This window comes from Bubalus bubalis, chromosome 4 (genome assembly GCF_019923935.1).
Source record: "Bubalus bubalis isolate 160015118507 breed Murrah chromosome 4, NDDB_SH_1, whole genome shotgun sequence".
Lineage (NCBI taxonomy): Eukaryota > Metazoa > Chordata > Mammalia > Artiodactyla > Bovidae > Bubalus > Bubalus bubalis.
The window spans coordinates 75,833,619-75,853,349 of NC_059160.1; the positions used below are offsets into that span (position 1 = coordinate 75,833,619).

The 19,731-nt window shown below is 34.2% G+C and overlaps 1 protein-coding gene across 5 annotated transcripts in view; it reads left to right on the forward strand.

Moving 5' to 3' along the window:
* Window positions 1–13,990, forward strand: part of CPSF6 (cleavage and polyadenylation specific factor 6) — a 32,797-nt gene extending 18,807 nt beyond the window's left edge. For 2 of the 5 annotated variants that reach the window (XM_006064269.4, XM_006064273.4), the window contains 3 exons: window positions 350–503; window positions 2,327–2,519; window positions 9,207–13,990. In XM_006064269.4, the coding sequence (XP_006064331.1) occupies window positions 350–503; window positions 2,327–2,516 (344 nt within the window). In that variant the 3' untranslated portion in view covers window positions 2,517–2,519; window positions 9,207–13,990. Of the gene's footprint in view, window positions 1–349; window positions 504–2,326; window positions 2,520–2,599 lie in introns of all 5 variants that reach the window. The other 3 variants (XM_006064272.4, XM_006064274.4, XM_006064271.4) reach the window with 2 other exon arrangements.
* The last annotated feature ends 5,741 nt before the right edge of the window (window positions 13,991–19,731 follow it).

Consider the following 19,731-nt stretch of genomic DNA (forward strand, 5'->3'; position numbering starts at 1 on the left):
TTAAAAGGCATTGAAGGAAACTATATGTCACAGTGTAGTGAAATACCCCTAATTTAAACATTTTAGGTATAAATTTAAGTATTAGCCCTGACATTTAATGGCTTAGGGGCCTCAAGGCAGCTTATTTATTCCTATATTTACTAAATGATCACGTGTTTCATACAGCTATAACAACAACAAACTTCATGTACATTAAAGCCTTTCCCAAAATGATGAAACTGAAAAAATTAAGACATCATCTATAATCATTTTGAAGTGCATTGCTTTTTTAAAATGGTTGCCTCAAATGGTTAGGTGATATTTTTGAAAACAACATTTGTTTGACTTAAACCTCTCTTTCCACTCACAGGTGATTATGGGAGTGCTATTGAGACATTGGTAACTGCAATTTCTTTAATTAAACAGTCCAAAGTATCTGCTGATGATCGTTGCAAAGTTCTTATTAGCTCTTTGCAAGATTGCCTGCATGGAATTGAATCCAAGTCTTATGGTTCTGGATCAAGGTAAAACTTTCCTGTCTCATGTCTATTTAAAATTGCTGCTTTGCAAATAGAGAAAAATATTGTGTTTGGGACTCTATAGGACTTTGATTTTACTTATTACTGTTTATTTAGCAGCTAATGTGATTTTGTTGTTGTTGAATAAATGTTAGGTGTTTGCTTGCTTAAAACACCTCAAAGACTTTCAGTTGTTCTTACAATTCTTATTCTTAGAATAAGTGTAATAATGCAAATGTAAACATTGTAAACAGTATGATACAGTTTGCCTCATTATGTACCTCTCTTGCTCACTATTCTCTAGCAATACTGGTTTCCCTTTTCTTCCTCTTGAAACTCTTGTTTCTGTCTTAACACTTGGTATTTCTTCTACTGGGAGCCCTTTTCCTTGGCTCTTCACATAGCTGTTCCTTGTTCTTTTCTCAATTCAATCTTTCTAGGAGGGGGTCTTCTCCCAGGTTATTCTGATTATTTCTTTAATAATTCTTCTTGCAATCTGTTCTTTCTTATTGTTGTTAAGTATTGTTACTTATTGTTCTTATTTCTTTTCACTAGAACACATTGAAAAATGGGAGGGGTCTTATTTACCTGTCTTGTTGATTACTGTGTTGGTAATGATGTAGAGAATGGGTGCTAAATAAGTATTTCTTGAACAAGAGAGTTTATGATCTATTTCTTAGGGTTTTTTTAAAATTAGGCAATTCTTTTTTTGGCATTACTGCTAACATTGAAATTTTACATATTTTAGAAAGGTAAAGCTTAATCTTGACATACTTTCAGGTCTTTAGTATACTTACCAGGTGGTAGAGTCCTCTTCATTAAGCTAGGAAAAGGAGCTTGTCTTTGTCATGGTCCCCAACTTTATAATTATTAATTTTGTGACCCTGTTGAAGGATCTTTAAATCTGAACAAATTTTCATAGCTAAAGACTGTATCTTACATAGTCTTTTAACTTTTTAAGTCCAGAATAACTTCTACCTTGATCACAAGCTTAACACTTAATAATGTTTGCTAAGTTGAGCTGCCTGGTGCAGAAATACAAAATAGGGATTAAACTAATAGGCAGTTATTTCCTAATTGTGAATTTTAGAACTTAGATTAGTAGGATTTCTAAGATACATACTTTGGTTAACGTACCTGTTTTTTGTTTGTTTCTAAAGGAAGTTCATGCAGCATTTCTCTTTATTAAATAACAGTGTGAATAATTTCTCAATCTTTTCTAGTGGTCGTGTTTACTAAGTTTCTTCTTTGCTTCCCACCATGCTTCTCAGCACTACCATCCTCCAAGCATACATATGTATATATTTCTTCGGAAAGTTTCTTAGCAGGGTAGCACTTACGATGAACCATATTTTGGCTAGTTATAAATGTAAGATTGATACTTAAATACATGTTTACAGTAATGGGTGATAATTTTAAGTAGTTAAGTCTCATTGTGTATTGAGTGATTTCATGAATTTTATTTCTAAAAAACTACTTTTCTATATATTCTTTTGATTAAAACACAAGTTCAATGAGATTTTCTCTACTTTACCTTTCTGCTTTTCATTCAGTAAATATTGCATGTCTCTTTTAGGCTTCTGGTTATAATAGATGATATGATGTATTGTCATGGTGTGTCTGGTTCCCAATTTTTAGGTGAATATTTTTTAAAATGGGATTTCTAGTTTATGCTTGTTGCTGAGTTGATAAATCATTATTGTCTGTTCAGGATATTTTAGTCTAAACTATATTTGTAAGTTACTTTTTTGCCTTGGGTATTTTTAAACATCAAAATACTAAATTTTAAAGCTAATTATGGAGAGCATTAATCCAGTAATTTCTTTTAGAAGACGTGAACGATCAAGAGAAAGGGATCATAGTAGATCACGAGAAAAGAGTCGGCGTCATAAATCCCGCAGTAGAGATCGTCATGATGATTATTACAGAGAGAGAAGCCGAGAACGAGAGAGACACCGGGACCGGGACCGAGACCGGGATCGAGAGCGTGACCGAGAGCGCGAGTATCGTCATCGTTAGAAGGTGGGTATTCCTTGTTCCTGTTGTTTTTAGCATACCTATTATTAATAGTAATTATAACTCCAAGGCTATTGTTTATACAGTATATACCCACATTTTATATCGTCCAACTACTTGTTCTGAGTTTAATCTTCTGGAATCATCTGAGGTAAATGACAGGTGAGTAATGACAGGTAAACATTTTGACCTCTTATCCTTAAATATTGCTTGCTTGAGTTACAGCTTTTAGGTTTCAGACTGTTAATGATCCTAAGAAAGCAAGAAAATAATCAAGAGGACTCATTGTCTACTTCTAAAATCTAAAAATTGGAATTCTCTTAATCACATACATAGTTTGCATGTGATTTAAAGTATAAAATATGAGTTAATTCTTATTATAATATGCTTGGACTTCAAAAAATAAATTTAAAGTTTCTCTCCTTGAACTAACTTTATTTATCCCTAAAAATTTTATAGACAATCTGACACTTGTTGCTAGTTGGAAGGTGGTTTGTTAGCATTGAGAAAAACTTTTTTTTTTTTTTTAAGAAAAGACACTTTTCCTGCCATCTGGGCTTTGTTTTTAAAGGAAAAGAAACAGTATTCTTTGATTTGCAAAGAAGATAAGAAAGTTACTCAGTTAAAATGAATTCAAGTATTCCATGTAGAGAATTTTAAGTTGTATCAAATCATACATCTCAGGTTAGAATAACCTTGAAGTAATCTTCTTTGATGTTTCATTCATAAACCATAATCATTGTGTCTTTTTTTTTCTGTATTTTAAAACTATTGTGTACATTTTTCATAAAGCGGGAAGAGTTTGTCTGTTTATACTTCATTTTCACGTGTAATTTTATTTTTATATTTGTGAACAGCATTTATTCATGTGAAGAGTGGGAAGAGGGCACTTTAAGGCTTGTGCATGTGACACAAAAGTTATTCTGTAAACAGATTTTTTTTCTTCATAGGTTGGTGGCATATCCAAATTAAATTAGACTAAAACAAATCCCTTATAGGTTACTACTCTTTACATGATTATTTTCCGTAACTAAAATTGGTAAATACTTTTGAAAATTCAGTAATTGTTAGTGTTTAGATTGTTATGGGCAAAACCAAAGACTTGTATGTAATTCTGTGGCAGAATAGCAGTTTCTTTAAGTAAAGTAGATATATTTTAGCAAATGAGATCATTTTTTAAGTAATACTACTTAGAAAACAAGCAATGTAAGTCTTATTTTTGTGGTTTACAAATAAGTTATATTATTTACAGTTTTAAGAGCTTTTTGAAGGGAAAAGGCAAGTTTGAATACTTTTCCTTGCATTTTGAATATGCATCTTGAATATATATCAAACTGTAATTTTAAAATAGTTCTCCATGTACTGTATTATAGAATTTAATATGATTTTCAAAACATTATTTTAATATAAGGCAAAATTTTTTTTACTTTTAAAACTAAGGTTTTTGGAATTGATACTGTTCTTGGATGTAAGAATTGAATGTTGTGTCATGTAAAACTAAACATTAGATTTTTTAGATGTAGTCCCCCTCCTCTCCCCAAGTTGAATGGGCCTAATCCCATCTTAAAAAAAACTCGCAGTGCTCATCAGTTGCTTTAGGTGAATTATGGCCACCTTAGTGAAATGCTTAATGTTCATCAGTCATTTCATTTAAAGTAAGATACAGGTCCTTCAAGTTATATTTTTACTTAGACTTTGTCAGTTACCAACAAGCTTCTAGTTACTGAAGTCATGAGAATGGAACTTGCATACCTTTTCAATCTTCTCCGGGACTGGACATGCCCATTAAGGGGCATTCTGAACCAGTTTATATCCAAAGTTAATTAACAGGTTTTCTTACTGGTTTTAGTTAAAACTAGCATAGACAGATAGGTAAACTCTTTCTGAAAAGCCCATTGTTAATTTTAAATACCTTAAATTAACTAACATTACATTCCAGTAATGGGTACACCTAACTATATCATGGTTTGAGTTTCATTACATTCAGACATTAACTATGAATTCTTAACTTGCAAACTAAATATTGTCGGCATTTTTTCTTAATCGCTGATGTGTACCATACCAAAATTCCCATGTTTTGTTTGTACATTATAATCAGAATTGAGTTGTAATATTGTTATGTGCCTTCATCCAAGCAAAATTTTACATATGCATTTCCAGTGCAAAAAATTTTGTTAACCTGGAATATTGTACCTTTGCTATATACCAAAAAGTATTTATTGCTGATGTAGACATGGAATAAATGGGGTGGGGGGAATTGGGATTAAATATATCCAAGTGAAAAACTTTCTTAAGCAAATAAAAATATTTTCACATTTAATCACCATCAAAATAAGGTCTATTGACCTTTTTTAGAAGTTTTAAAATATGAGTCCTTTTGAACTTTCATGTAAACCTTAAATGGACTAAATGGAATAAGAGTAATTTGGAAGCTGAAGTGAATGTCACTGTTAAGTCTGTATACAAATAAAACAATAATGTGACCTATTATTAAAGTTATGAATGGCTAAAAGGGCAAGTTCTTAATTTAACTGGAAACTTAATGATGTTGGCAAGCTGTTAATGTCTGTCCCATCTTAATTTTTTTGTGTTTGAACTGTTGGTAATGTTAATTGCATTCTCTCATTTAAAAAATGTATTAGTTTTTCTAAAAGCATTTAATATCTAAGTTCAAATATATAATATTTTAATGAGAATATCAATATTGTGAATTTCAGCATGTAAATACATTGTGCTTCATATTCTGTAATTTCTGCCTCAATTCTCAGACCACTCTGAGCAAAACAAAAGTAGTTCAGTGTTTTTAATATTGTATGCTTTTTACAGAAATAATTTTATTTTCAAAGTTATTTTCTTTCGTGTTTCTGTTATTACTTGTTGGGAACAACCCTGCTCAGCAAATTTCTGTTAATGGTTCTGCTTTTGTTTGTATACTGAAGAGTAATGAAAGGATTTTTAAAAAATACTTTTTATTCATGCTTTTCCTCTCCCCGACACATGACTTGACGCATTCTCAAATCATTATCCATTCCTTTGATTAGATTTTTAAGCATCATGTATGGGGTATAGGTTAAATAATTATACTTTCCTTTGCTATATGATTTCTCTTCTCCTATCGTAAATATTATGATCTTAGATTTTGTTGTCATTGTATAAGATTTAGGGTGTTTTACATTCCTTACTCAGTTTTTTAGCTTTGCATTAATTTGGGAAAAACAAACCAAAAAAGCCGAAAGAATCGAATGTTCTTTTTAAATGTTAAGATGTTTTATCTCCTTAAGAGTTAGTGTTACTTCGAGTCTTAGGTGAAAATTAAGTACTTCTAATTATCTGATGAATGATACCGGTGGTGATGAGATTTAAAAATTATTTCTGCAATTCTTAGGTCATCTGAGATCACTAATGTTACCCATCCCTGTGTTTATGGTTTCCCCATATATTTTAACTGCTTAATCTGGATATGCTACCTCTCACTTTTAATTTTCCTTGCTTTTAGTAGAAGTAGCAAACCCTGTGTGACTACACAGGTATGTTAATTGCAGTGAAAATAAGGTAGTAAGTGATCCCTAGAATGTATGTGTAGTGTGTTTTGCTCACTGTGGTTTAAGAATATGGTTTTATTTACAAATAATTAATGTTCCCTGTTTCTTTAAAAAAAAAAAATCAGTACCAATGTGAGTCACCTTGATCTCTCACCTTCATTTCAGTGTAAAATTTGCTACCATTGGTTTAGTTTGTGAGATTGTTTTGAATAAATACTTAATTAGAATGAACAGTTACCATTGTTTAAAAGAAGCCTAATAACCAAAAAAGGAGTAAGGGTGTCATGTATGCTATCCAAATTTACTAATATAATGCCTTGGTGGTAGCATGTTTTAACTCTCTGAAATCTAAATCATAGCTTATTTTGAAATGGCCATTTTGTCAGATTTTGCAGCAAAGATGAGTATTTCTTTGTGAAGTTTATTTCTGCCATTTAGTGGACTGCCTGGAGCAGCAGTCATGTTATATTTCATAGTGTAATAAAATTCTTTAGTTAAAATGAGGTAAGTACTGTCTCTAGAAGTGGAAAGATGAAAGTACAAAATGGTTTGGTAGTAGGGAAGTTTTTTTGTAAATATCTACCATAAGCAAGATTTTGTGTACTATGTTCTAGTCAATGCAAGAAGGGATGTTGATTTTAAAGAGTTGTATTTAGATACTTCTCTGTCTTCTGCCCACCTCATCTCCATTCCTCTCTGAAATTTTCAGATAAAAAGTGAATTTCGTTATACTGAGTTAATAAATTAGAATCCTTCAAATTCAGTATATTAATGTGAAAACCTGTAAAAGATCCATATCTAATATATATTTGAATCTTTTACTTGAAAGATGAAGTAACTGATACCAGTACATTTTCTTGGATAAATTTCTAACAGAAGCATTCATTATTTGAGTTGTTAATACTGACTTGATCTTAAATTATCTTGGGATTCCCTGGTAACTCAGCTGGTAAAGAATCTGCCTGTAACGCAGGAGACCCCTGTTTGATTCCTTGATTGGGAAGGTCCCCTGGAGAAGGGATAGGCTACTCACACCATCATTCTTGGGTTTATCTCAAAATCCAGGTGCTTCTCTGTATTGAAATTTTAACTTAGTGATCACTTTATATACTCATTAAAGAGCCATAGATTCCATCTGTCTCAGTTTTTTTTACATCTGTTTGCATAGATCTTCCTTCTATAACTGATAGCTAAAGCAAGACATTGTGTAGCTTTGACATTATAGATTTGACTGCATGGTATTCTGAAAATATGACCACTGAATGTATTTGTTACTTTTAAGCTTCTTTTTTATATCTTTGTTTATGTAGATTTCTGCCTAGAAATTTGAGACTATAATATGGAATTGGGTTATTGGAAATGGGTTGTATTGCCTTCAATTTTGCCTTTTTTTGAGATTGTAAAATTTGTATTTCCAAATGGATACATGTAAAGTGTTTAGAAATAGAAATAAAAACTGTCAGATTATCCCCCAGATTTTATGTCTGTATGGTGAAAATTAGAGATTTATTAGTAGTAAAAGTCTTATCTTTAAAGCAAACAATAAATGTGTTCATCCTAAAGATACATGTTGTAATTTCACAAACAGGATTCTTTACATATAAAGTAGTAGAACTTCTCCATTCAGAATGATATAAAATTGCAGAATATGCCATATGGTTTTTGGAAGGGTTGGGTATTTTTGTTTTGCTCATTGTGACTTAATTTTTCCTTCTTAATTAACCCTTTCAGTATGACAGAATAATTAGGGCGATAGCGTTCTCTTACAGTAAGAATTGTGGATTTCCTATTAATTTTTTTTTTGGTTAGAATATATGCCTTGTCTCTCTTTAATGCTTCAATACCAGTTTGTTTAAGTGTACTGAAAAGTAGTAAAGATATGTGAAAGCCAGCCATCTTCCAGATTTTTTCTGTGAAATAATTCCACCAAAAGCTTTATCAACATAAGATAAAGTACAATAAAAGTTAGCATTAAAAAAGGCTTAAGCATCTATATGAAAAGTAAGGGCAAATAGAAATAGTTCAAAAGTTTCAGGATTATAGTGTCTGCTTTTCTCTTTGCAGTTGTAAAATTTAGGTTTTTACTGTAGGCAATGTGAATATGTGTATTGATGCTCTTAATATGCTTACACCCTAGTTGAGGAGGAAAGGACATGAAAGAAAATTTCTAGTTAGTTGTGACAGAATACTAATTATTCTTAATTGTAGAGCAAAAAGTATTTTTCTTAATTTTACGGAAGACTGTCACTAAACATTGTGCCCTTTTGCCTCTTACATCATCTTATTATTGACATGCTCTCTTGGAATTTATATTTCAAATAACTGGTGTTTCAGTGGTCACTAATATCACATTAATTGAATATGTTTCCTTTGTGAACCTCTACCTGAAGTTTGCATTTTTATGTATTCCTAAAATTTTAGTTTATCTCATTTATTGGGTGTTTTTTTTCCTTTTTGTGAATTTTCAGTGAAATTTGTAGATTCCCATTTAGCTTGTTTTGGCTTAGTTTATTTACATTAGATATTTTGATATAGGTGAAATAGAGTGACAGTACTGTTATAAATTTGTATATGTCTAAAGATTGTACGTGAATGTCATTATATTTATTTACATGTGCATACTGAGCTTATATTTACAAGTTTTGTAACATGGAGGTCCGTTTGATTTATATTTGCAGAAGTTCCTGTATACTGTCAAATACAACTAATTTGTAAAATAATTTATTGCATTTATATTCAGTTCTCATTTGTTTATGAGTTATATAGAATTTATGTGGATGAATGAAAAATATTTACATTAAAATCATACAGGCATTTTCCATTTTTGTAGTATGAATACTTTAGAAAATGACTTACAAATGTTTCCATTTTCACAGAAACAGTAGCTGCTACAATTTCATTTGTTTCAGTCATTAAATTTATAAGGCAATAATACTTAAGAAGAAGGAAATCAGAATGTCTCTTTTAATCATCACATAAATTGGGAGCATTCTCCATCACAAAGGCAGCTACTGTTTCAGTTATCTTATTTTGTGTTAGAATACGTAACAGTGACGTAGATGCACGACTGTGTATGTATAGTTAAGCCAGCGTTTTTCTGTGTATTATGGGGAATAGCAAAATCTACATCATAAATTTTGACACATTACAGCTGAAGGAAGAGGAACACCTTCCAAGATAAAACAGTCTTCTGGAAAAATGACGCTTGTCCAGCAGTTTGCTTCTTGTGATTGAACTGAACCTGTAAGGATTCATGGATAAAATGAACAGGAATAGATCTGAATAAAGCAAATCTGCATAAATGGTAACCAGTAGCTCTACTTTTATTTTTTATGTTGCTTAACTGTTTTATTTGAAGGAAACCTGTGTGATTTAAAAAGTTAAAGCTTTTGCAACTTTATTACTGGTTATATACATTTGGCCATTATAATGTGCAAGCAATTGGAAAAAAAAAACGTCAAGTAAATGCTTGTTTTATAGTAGTTTGTTCTTGTTAAAAAAATGTTCATATGATAATGTCTGTAAACAGCACCACTTTGATTACAATAGATGTAGTGTTGTAATAAACTGTTTAATGGGGCTGATGTGTAAAGCTGTTCAAGTTATTTGATGTTTACACCTCAGGGAAAGTCTTGTGTTCAGCAATATCTAAAGATAATGTTACTATGACATTTATACTGTCGTTAAAAAAAAAACATTGCAATAGCGTTTTTGGATATGCATCAACCTAATCTTGCGTTCAGTTAATTAAACATACTAATTAAGTGTCTCTTGCCCTTGATTTTGATATTAGAATAGGTGATTACCTGGATATTTAATATTTCTATATTCTGCTTTTCTAGCTGTTTTTACCTAGTTAAGCTTGTGACTTTGCTGAATGGTATGTAAACTTGTAAAAAACTGAAATTTCACGACATAGCAATCCAGTCATTGTGTTAGGGGTCAACAAAGATTTTGTGATTTTAACATTTTAGTAGAAACCCACACGTGATTTGCTACAGTAATGCAGCTTAATTACAAGACACATGTACTGAAACGCTTAATTGTAAACTGCTAGCATTGAAGAAATATTTTGACAATTCTGATTTGATGCAGCAGTTATTTGCTATTTTATATTGATAGTGCTTATGGTTTATTTTTGAAGCCATGGGCGATGTAAATATAGGCAGCCGTGCAGCAGACAAATGTGAGTAAAGAAAGCCTTAGTTTTATTTTTCAGTTACAGAAAATAGACTTCTGAAGGGTGTGAGGCTTATTAACATTGGGTTGTATTCTCCTGTATGTGTAATGGGAGATTATAGGTGTACCTGTCTCCACAGTTTAAGGAGTTCTGTGTATTCATGCAGTCTGTTTAATTCATGCTAAAATTACCTAGTTAATCAAAGGTTTTTTCCAAACCTGCCTTGCATATGAGCCCACATTAAAAGCACCTGGCTAGCATGTGTTCTTAATCAGCATAGGCAGAATGTCAGTTTAGGAAGGTCATTCTGAATCACTGCTTCAAAAATTTGAGTTAAAACCTTTAAGCTTGTTTTTAATGTTTTTAAAATCTAATTATCTTTGAGAGATCTTCTGATAATACACATTTTTAAAGTATAGCTAAATTTTAGGACAATGCTAGTTTAAGCACCCTGGTGTAACATAACGTGCAACCTTAGAAGCCCTCCAGAGAACTGCAGTTCTTCACTTTCATGTTGTCCACTATCATACTAGCTCTTATAGAATTAGCTGTTCCAAATATTGCCAGTTTTATTTTAAAACATTTTGTGATTAGGGTGTTTATGCATGGAATCACTGGTGTTCATCAGAACTATTTGCTCTCAGAAATGATTTTTTAAGTGTTCTGTCTTGTTGAAAATGCAGTTGGCTTTTTAACATTTGAGAGTTGTATCAAAATCAGTTTTCTTGCTTTGTGTATAGGTGTTGTTGGTTTTTATTATTTCTTAGCTTTTTTAATATTACAATGCCGTAATGCGAAGAAGTATGGACATAAATATTACAAGGGAATTAGTTAATAGTTTAAAAGGTAAGTAAATGTCCATGAGGATACAATTTTCTCTGAAAAGTTTAAAAATGGAATCATAAAAATCTTAACTGTGCTTGAACTTGAAATGAAAACTGGAAGTTTTATACTAATTAAATCCTTCATATATGTTTTCATTTTTTTTTATCAGTGGAACCCTTTAAATTGCTCATTCTGTATCATTCTTCTCCCTGCTTGGCTGATCTCATTACGTACTTTTGTTGCAGACAGTGTGAGTGTTCTATACTTGTTTGCTGTTAGTCTATTATTTTTAAGTGTCATCAAAAGGGAATAACTTTTGATTTGACCAGTTTTTGCAAAGTCTTTATCTGATACATGAATGTATAGCAGTAAAGGTGAAAATGCAAGCTTTGTTTTATTCTTCATACCCCCCCCCCTTTTTTAATGGGCTGATGTTACTGAAAACTTTTTTAATGTTAAAAATAATCCAAAGAGATTAATCTTTACATAGACACCAAAAAAGAGTCCCAGATATCTTTTTTATTTCTTTTTAATAATAACTGTAATGGCTATGAAATCAAAACTTGAGTTTAATTTTAAGCCATAGCATTTATTAGTGCTATGCGGTCACATTCCTTTTAGCTGGTAAAGTTATGAATACAGTACCTAAATGGTATTGCTTCTGAAGCAGCCCTTTGAATTGAATGTGCTTTTGGTTAAAGGACATAGGTTTTGGAAAGGATGTTCCAGTATAAATTTGTGAGTGTTTTGTCGATTTTCATAAGCAAGATTTGGAGTAAGTTGCAGTGGCTAATGATCATAATTTAGCCCATTTACCTAGAATATTCTTAAGCAGTTAACTACAATTTGGAGTTCACAAAAACTTATGGATTGTAGCTTAAGGTATTATTTTCAGTTAATTCTCCTATGGAGATTATTACTTTGTTTTCTACTAGTTTATGGTCCGTTCTTAAAATAAACATGGCGGTTTTAATCAATGTTGTATAACATTTTATAGTGAAAGAGGAAAATTATTGGAATGGTAAAGACTTTCTTTCCTTTATGTGTTAAAATGTGCCAATAACCTAAATACAACTGTTTTATACAATGAGATACTACTGCAAGACTTTCTGTTGCAGTGCTCTCGACATTTTGGTTTTCATACCTGAATGATCATTGTGTTTTCTGTATCTTGTAAGATGGCCTCACTTTTGTGTTTTAAGCATTAGCTTGTTTTTTTAAGAGGAAGTTTATGTTCTAATTCTTTACTGAGAACACAGTATTGAGATCCTAGCTGTTTTACATATAACTGCCTTTTAAATTTTATCCATTAAGTTCATTTGCATCCCATGGCCATCTGTAATGTTTCCTGTAGTTGTATGTACTTTTAAGTGCACGCTTATCCATTGTACACATTAGACATTTTTTGTGCTGAAATATATTAAGTGGGATTTTTGTAGCAAAACATTCTATTTTTCTGTTCTACAGTATTTGTGGTGTTGTTTTCTACATTAACCTTCAGTTTAAACACTGGTGTATATGTTTTATTTTTTTAGCAACTTGACTCTTAGAAGCCTTAGACTAATTTTTTAATAAACACTAAACCAAAAATTATAAATTTATTAAGATGTGGCCTTATATATAGCATTCCTTGTGTTTGTAATGTGAGATTTTTGATTTAGAGATTTCAAAAGATTCAGGATTAAAATAATTTATTGTAAGCTGAAATAGAAAATGTGTTTTAAAATGTCTAGGCTTCTGGGAGGAAGTTCTTATACTCTTCTTTCTTGGAATCAGAAAGAAGTAATAGGAAGTTTTATAAATACTCAATAGGCAGTTGTATTGTGTTTGGATTGATTTAGGTTTGTCTTAACCAATTTCTTTAAAGTTTCAGGTTGTTGGTATTCACTCTGAATGTGCAGCTATTATGGTTTTTTATGGGACATATAAACACTTGGTTAGGTTTATATAGATTTTAATGTTTTAAAGACTTCCTGCTATATTAATTAGCCTCTTATAATGGGAGTTTTTAAAAATATTAAGTAGAGTTTAATTGAAGTCACACAAATCTTGAAACGGTATCTGCAGACAGTAAATACTTAAGAGAGTTTTTCATGTGGGAGTATCCTAAAACTCCGCCATAGATGTAAATGTTTTACATCAGTTTCGTAATTGGACAGACCCTGCATTTAGTGGAAACATTTCATTTGGAAGATGTGTTCTTTTCGTCTCATTGTTACTGCGTAATCCTTCCCAGCATTTGTAAGTTAAATTATTTTAAAATGGTGAATTCATGTTTATTTTTTTACTTTGAAAATTGTAGTACTCAGGTGGTATTTAATGGGAAAAGATCCTTTGGGGTAAATCATAATGTGTTCTAAGGAATGCATCTATAACATTGATGACTTTAGCCTTAAAAAAAAGGTCTATTATTCATCCTTCCTCTTCATTCCATGATATATTAGCAAAGTAGTTTACAGCCTTGTACAGCCTTACAAAGTTGTTTTACAATTTTTAATGGAAAGCCCTTAACAAAAAATTGTATCATATTACCAGTATACATGAATTACTGAACCACGGTTTGTAAATAATTTTATCTAATACCAGAAGGCCAAAGAAAGTCTTAAAATTTTAGCTATTGACTCTATGGTGACTTCACAATAAAATTTCTGTGCAAAAGGTAAGGTGATATTTGATCAAATAAATACATCTTTTTGATGTCCATGAGAAATAGACTTCCATATTAGCTTCTATTAAAAAGCTCATTCCATTTTATTAAAATGATTGTAATTGCAATTTTGTGTTTAATGTTTACTTTCTGTCTTTTCTTTCTTTAGCATTTAGGTGACTGTTCAGCAGTTTGCTATATGGCCATTGTTGGCCTTTAAACTGCACTAGTAACGAGCATGGTATTTATCTTGTATTGAAAATAAAACACAGTTTTTATAAGACTTTGCAGTTTGTCTTTTTTGTTTGACTTATGATTTGTTAACTGTTGTGTATGGTGTGAATAATAAATCCATATATCTGCAGTATAACAGAAATTGCTGGTATTTTATCTTTAAGCCACCCTCCTGGATAGTGGGGTTCTGGTTGTTTTTTTTTTTTTTTTTTTTTGCCATTTTGATGGTCTTTAAAGCAGATGATATCTGACTAAAATTAGGATTTAGAACCTAAAAGATTTTTAGGCTGCTTTATTTTTAAATCTAAGTTTCAGAGAACATTTGTTTAATTTTAAAGGATTTTAACCTTACTAGACTTTAATCAGACCTTTTTCTCCAACTGGAGGCTTAACTGGCAGCTAGACATCTCTACTGGAATGTCTGCTAGGCATCTCAAAGATAACATGCCAAGGCTGAATTCTTTTACCCTTGTGCATTCCCCACCACCTGCTCAGCACCAGCAATGAGCATCAGCATCATTTCAAATGTTTAGGGCCAATACTTTGAAATTATTGACTCTTCTCACACCCTACGTCCAGTACAGCAAGAAATCTTTTTGTCTACTATATCTAGAATCTGACAACTTGATTACTACTCCCACTACTTTAATTTTTTGCCTGTATCACTGGAGTGATTTCTAACAGGTCTCCATGCTTTCTGCTCCTGCCTCCCTATAGTCTGTTCTTGGTACAGCTGTCAGAGTTTCTGTCATATCTCTGTTCAAAGTCCTGCTATGACTCCCCATTCCTATTAGAGTAAAGCTTCAGTCCTTAAAATGTTCCTCTGTGATTTGGCTCCTAGTTCCTCTCTGGCTAGACCTCCCAGTACCTCTCTCCCTGCTCACTGCATTCCAGTCATTCTGGCCCTCCTTTTTATTTATTATTTTCGGCTACATCACATGCCTTGTAGGGTCTTAGTTCCCTGGCCAGGGATTGAACCTGGACTCTCAGTAGTGAGAGCTTGGAGTCCTAACCACTGAACCACCAGGGAAGTACCCTGGCCTCCCTTTTCAGTCCAGGTGTGTTCCTCTAAAATTCTTAAGGAACAGGGTGACGAAGGGTGAGATTGTTGGATGGCATCATTGATTAAATGGACATGAACTTGGGCAAACTCTGGGAAATAGTTAGGGAAAGGGAGGTCTGGCATGCTGCAGTCCATGGGGTCGCAAAGACTCAGACATGACTTGATGACTGAACAACAGCAAATGTTCCCTCAGCATTTAGGCCATTTTCCTTGCTTGGAATGCTTTGGATATCTGCTTGACAGTGTCATCTTAATGAGGTCTATTTTCACCTTTCTATTGAATGGAACCCACTGTCTAACTTCATTCTGCTTTTTCTAAAGTGTTTTTTAGCTAACAATACATAATATTAGCACAATATGTTACGTTTGTTGTATGTAAGACTGTAAGGCATATGAAGTCTCAAGTGCCTACATAAATAAACAAATTGCATGTAGATGTTCAATAAATAATGAATGAATATCCTGAAAGTTTAGGTCTACCACATTATCCTGTTAACTTAAGCTTAGGACAGTACAGTGATAAGAGCTAATTCAGCATCTTTCAAATTTTAAAGTATACAACACAAAACACTGGTCATGGCAAACACACTCTTCCAACAATGCAAAAAACGACTCTACACGTGGACATCATCAAATAGTAGTACTGAAATCAGATTGATTATATTCTTTGCAGCTAAAGATGGAGAAGCTCTGTACTATCAGGAAAAATGAGACCTGGAGCTGACTGGCTCAGATCATGAGATCCTTAGCAAAATTCAGGCTTAAGTTGAAGAAAGTAGGAGAAAACACATAAGCCATTCAAGTATGACCTAAATTCAAATCCCTTACCATAATACAGTGGAGGTGACAAATAGATTGAAGGGATTAGGTCTGGTAGACGAGTCTCATCTGAAGAACTATGGACAGATACGCAGGAAGCAGTGACCAAAACCATTCCAATTGCCTCAGATACACAGTTGATACCACTTTAATGGCAGAAAGTTAGGAACTCAAGATCCTCTTGGGGGTGTCAGAGGAGAGTGAAAAAGCTGGTGTAAAGCTCAACATTTAAAAAACTTAAGATAATGGCATCCAGTACCATTACTTCAAGGAAAAGGGTGAAAAAATTGAAGCAGTGAAAGATTTTGTTTTCTTGGGCTCCAGAATCACTTGCAGACGGTCACTTCAGCCGTGAAATTAAAAGACCCTTGCTCCTTGGAAAGTTACACAGGCCGAGATGTATTAAAAAAATTAACACTTTGCCAATAAAGGTCCATATAATCAAAGCTATGGTTTTTCCAGTAGTCCTGTCCAGATGTGAGAGTTGGACTATAAAGGCTAGTGAGTGGAAGAGTTGATGTTTCAAATTGTGTTAGAGAAGAGTTCCTTGGACTGGAAGGAGATCAAACCAGTCAATCCTAAAGAAAAAGAAAAGAAAGGGAAGTGACGTCATTCAGTTGTGTCCAACTTTTTGTGACCCCATGGACTGTACCCTGCTAGGCTCCTTCGTCCATGGAATTTTTCAGGCAAGGATACTGGAGTGGGTTGCCATTTCCTTCTTCAGGGGAATTTTCCTGACCCAGGGATTGAACCTGGGTCTCCCACACTGCCAGCAGACTCCACCTTCTAAGCCGCCAGAGAAGCCCTTCTAAAGGAAATCAACCCTGTATATTCATTGGACTGATGCTGAAGCTCCAGTATTTTGGCCACCTGATGCATAGAGCCATCTCATTGGAAAAGACTCTGATACCAGGAAAGATAGAGGGCAAGAGAAGGGGACACAGGATGAGATGGTTAGATAGCATCAACAATTAAACAGACATGAATTTGAGCAAACTGGGAGACAGTGGAGGACAGAGGAGCCTGGCTTACTGCAGTCCATGAGGTTGCACAGAGTTGGATATTTCTTAGGGACTGAACAACAACCACCACAAAATAATGAAAATTTGCCATTTAAACCATTTTAGTGGCCTTAAGTATATTCACAGTGTGCAATGCAGCCATTACCTCTATACATGTCCAGAAAGTGAAAGTTGCTCAGTTGTGTCCTACTCTTTGTGACCTGATGGACTAGACAGTCCATGGGATTCTCCAGGCCAGAATACTGGAGTGGATTGCCTTTCCCTTCTCCAGGCGATCTTCCTAATCCAGGGGTCAAACCCAGGTCTCCCACATTGCAGGTGGATTCTTTACCAGCTGAGCCACAAGGGAAGCCGTACATGTCCAGAACTTCATCCTAAAGAAATCCTGTACCCACTAAACAATAACTGACCATTCCTTTCCCACTTCTAGACCCTCCCTGGCAACTTCTATGCTTTCTATGAGTATGTGTATTCCAGATACGTTATATAAGTAGAATTATAGAATATGTTGTCTTACGTGGCTGGCTTATTTCACTTAGCATACAGTTTTCAGGATGCATGTTGTAGCGTGAATCAAAATTTCATTCCTTTTAAGACAATATTGTGTTGTATGTCAATACCACATTTCGTTTATCAATTTATCTGTCTGGCCATTTGGGTTGTTTCCACCTTTTGGCTGTGGTGACTAATGCTGCTTTGAAGATCAGTGTATTAAGTATCTGTTTAAATCTCTTCTTGCAGTTCTTTTAGATGCATATATGGGAGTGGAATTGCTGAATTTTATAGTAATTCCCAGGTGGTGCTAGTGGTAAAGAAGCCACCCACCTGCCAGTGCAGAAGCTGTAAGAGAAGTGGGTTCAATCCCTGGGTCAGGAAGATCCCCTGGAGGAGGGCATGGCAACTCAGTCCAGTGTTTCCTTGAGGATTTCATGGACAGAGGAGCCTGGGGTTGCAAAGAGTCAGACATGACTGAAGCGACTTAACATGCACACACATGATAATTCTATAACTTCCCACGTGGTGCAGTGGTAAAGATACTACTTGCCCATACTGGAGACACAAGAGACATGGGTTCTATCCCTGGGTTGGGAAATCCCCTGGAGTAAGAAATGGCAACCCACTCCAGTATTCTTGTCTGGAAAATTCCACAGACAGAGGAGCCTGGTAGGCTATACAGTCCATGAGGTCACAAAGATTCAGACGCAACTGAGCACACAGACACAAGGTAATTTTATATTGAGCTTTTTGAGGAACCTTGAAGCCTTTCCACAACAGCTGTACTGTTTTATATTTTCCATGAGCCATGCATGAGAATTTCAGTTTCTCCGTATCTTGAATAAACTTTTTATTTTCCGTTTTTCTTATAATAGCCATCTTTTGGGTGGGAAGTATGACACTGAACTGTGATTTTTATTTTTCCTTGAGTTTTACCATTTTTGCCTAATGTAGTTTGACAGTGTTGTGAGAGACGTACACATAAAGCGTTGTTATGTGTCTTGGAGAATTGACCCTTTTCTCATTATGTAATGTCTCTCTCTATCAGCTGTGATTTTTAAAATGACTCATGTTTAGCCAGTCTTTCCAAAGCATTTAATTAAGTTTTCTTTGAACCACTTGTGTTTGCACTCATATTTTGTTGCTTCCAGTTCAGTTCACTTCAGTCACTCAGTCGTGTCCGACTCTTTGCGACCCCATGAATCTCAGCACGCCAGGCCTCCCTGTCCATCACCAACTCCCGGAGTTCACTCAAACATGTCCATCGAGTCAGTGATGCCATCCAGCCATCTCATCCTCTGTCGTCCCCTTCTCCTCCTGCCCCCAATCCCTCCCAGCATCAGAGTCTTTTCCAATGAGTCAACTCTTCGTATGAGGTGGCCAAAGTACTGGAGTTTCAGCTTTTAGCATCATTCCTTCCAAAGAACACCCAGGACTGATCTCCTTTAGGATGGACTGGTTGGATCTCCTAGCAGTCCAAGGAACTCTCAAGAGTCTTCTCCAACACCACAGTTCAAAAGCATCAATTCTTCGGTGCTCAGCTTTCTTCACAGAAAAACCATAGCCTTGACTAGACAGACCTTTGTTGGCAAAGTAATGTCTCTGCTTTTGAATATGCTGTCTAGGTTGGTCATAACTTTCCTTCCAAGGAGTAAATGTCTTTTAATTTCATGGCTGCACTCACCATCTGCAGTGATTTTGGAGCCCAGAAAAATAAGGTCTGACACTGTTTCCACTGTTTCCCCATCTATTTCCCATGAAGTGATGGGACCATATGCCATGATCTTCGTTTTCTGAATGTTGAGCTTTAAACCAACTTTTTCACTCTCCACTTTCACTTTCATCAAGAGGCTTTTGAGTTCCTCTTCACTTTCTGCCATAAGGGTGGTGTCATCTGAGGTTATTGATATTTCTCCCGGCAATCTTGATTCCAGCTTGTGCTTCTTCCAGCCCAGCGTTTCTCATGATGTACTCTGCATATAAGTTAAATAAGCAGGGTGACAATATACAGCCTTGACGTACTCCTTTTCCTATTTGGAACCAGTCTGTTCCATGTCCAGTTCTAACTGTTGCTTCCTGACCTGCATATAGGTTTCTCAAGAGGCAGGTCAGGTGGTCTGGTATTCCCATCTCTTTCAGAATTTTCCACAGTTTCTTGTGATTCACACAGTCAAAGGCTTTGGCATAGTCAAGAAAGCAGAAATAGATGTTTTTCTGGAACTCTTGCTTTTTCCATGATCCAGCAGATGTTGGCAATTTGATCTCTGGTTCCTCTGCCTTTTCTAAAACCAGTTTGAACTTAAAGTTCACGGTTCACATATCGCTGAAGCCTGACTTGGAGAATTTTGAGCATTACTTTACTAGCGTGTGAGATGAGTGCAATTGTGCAGT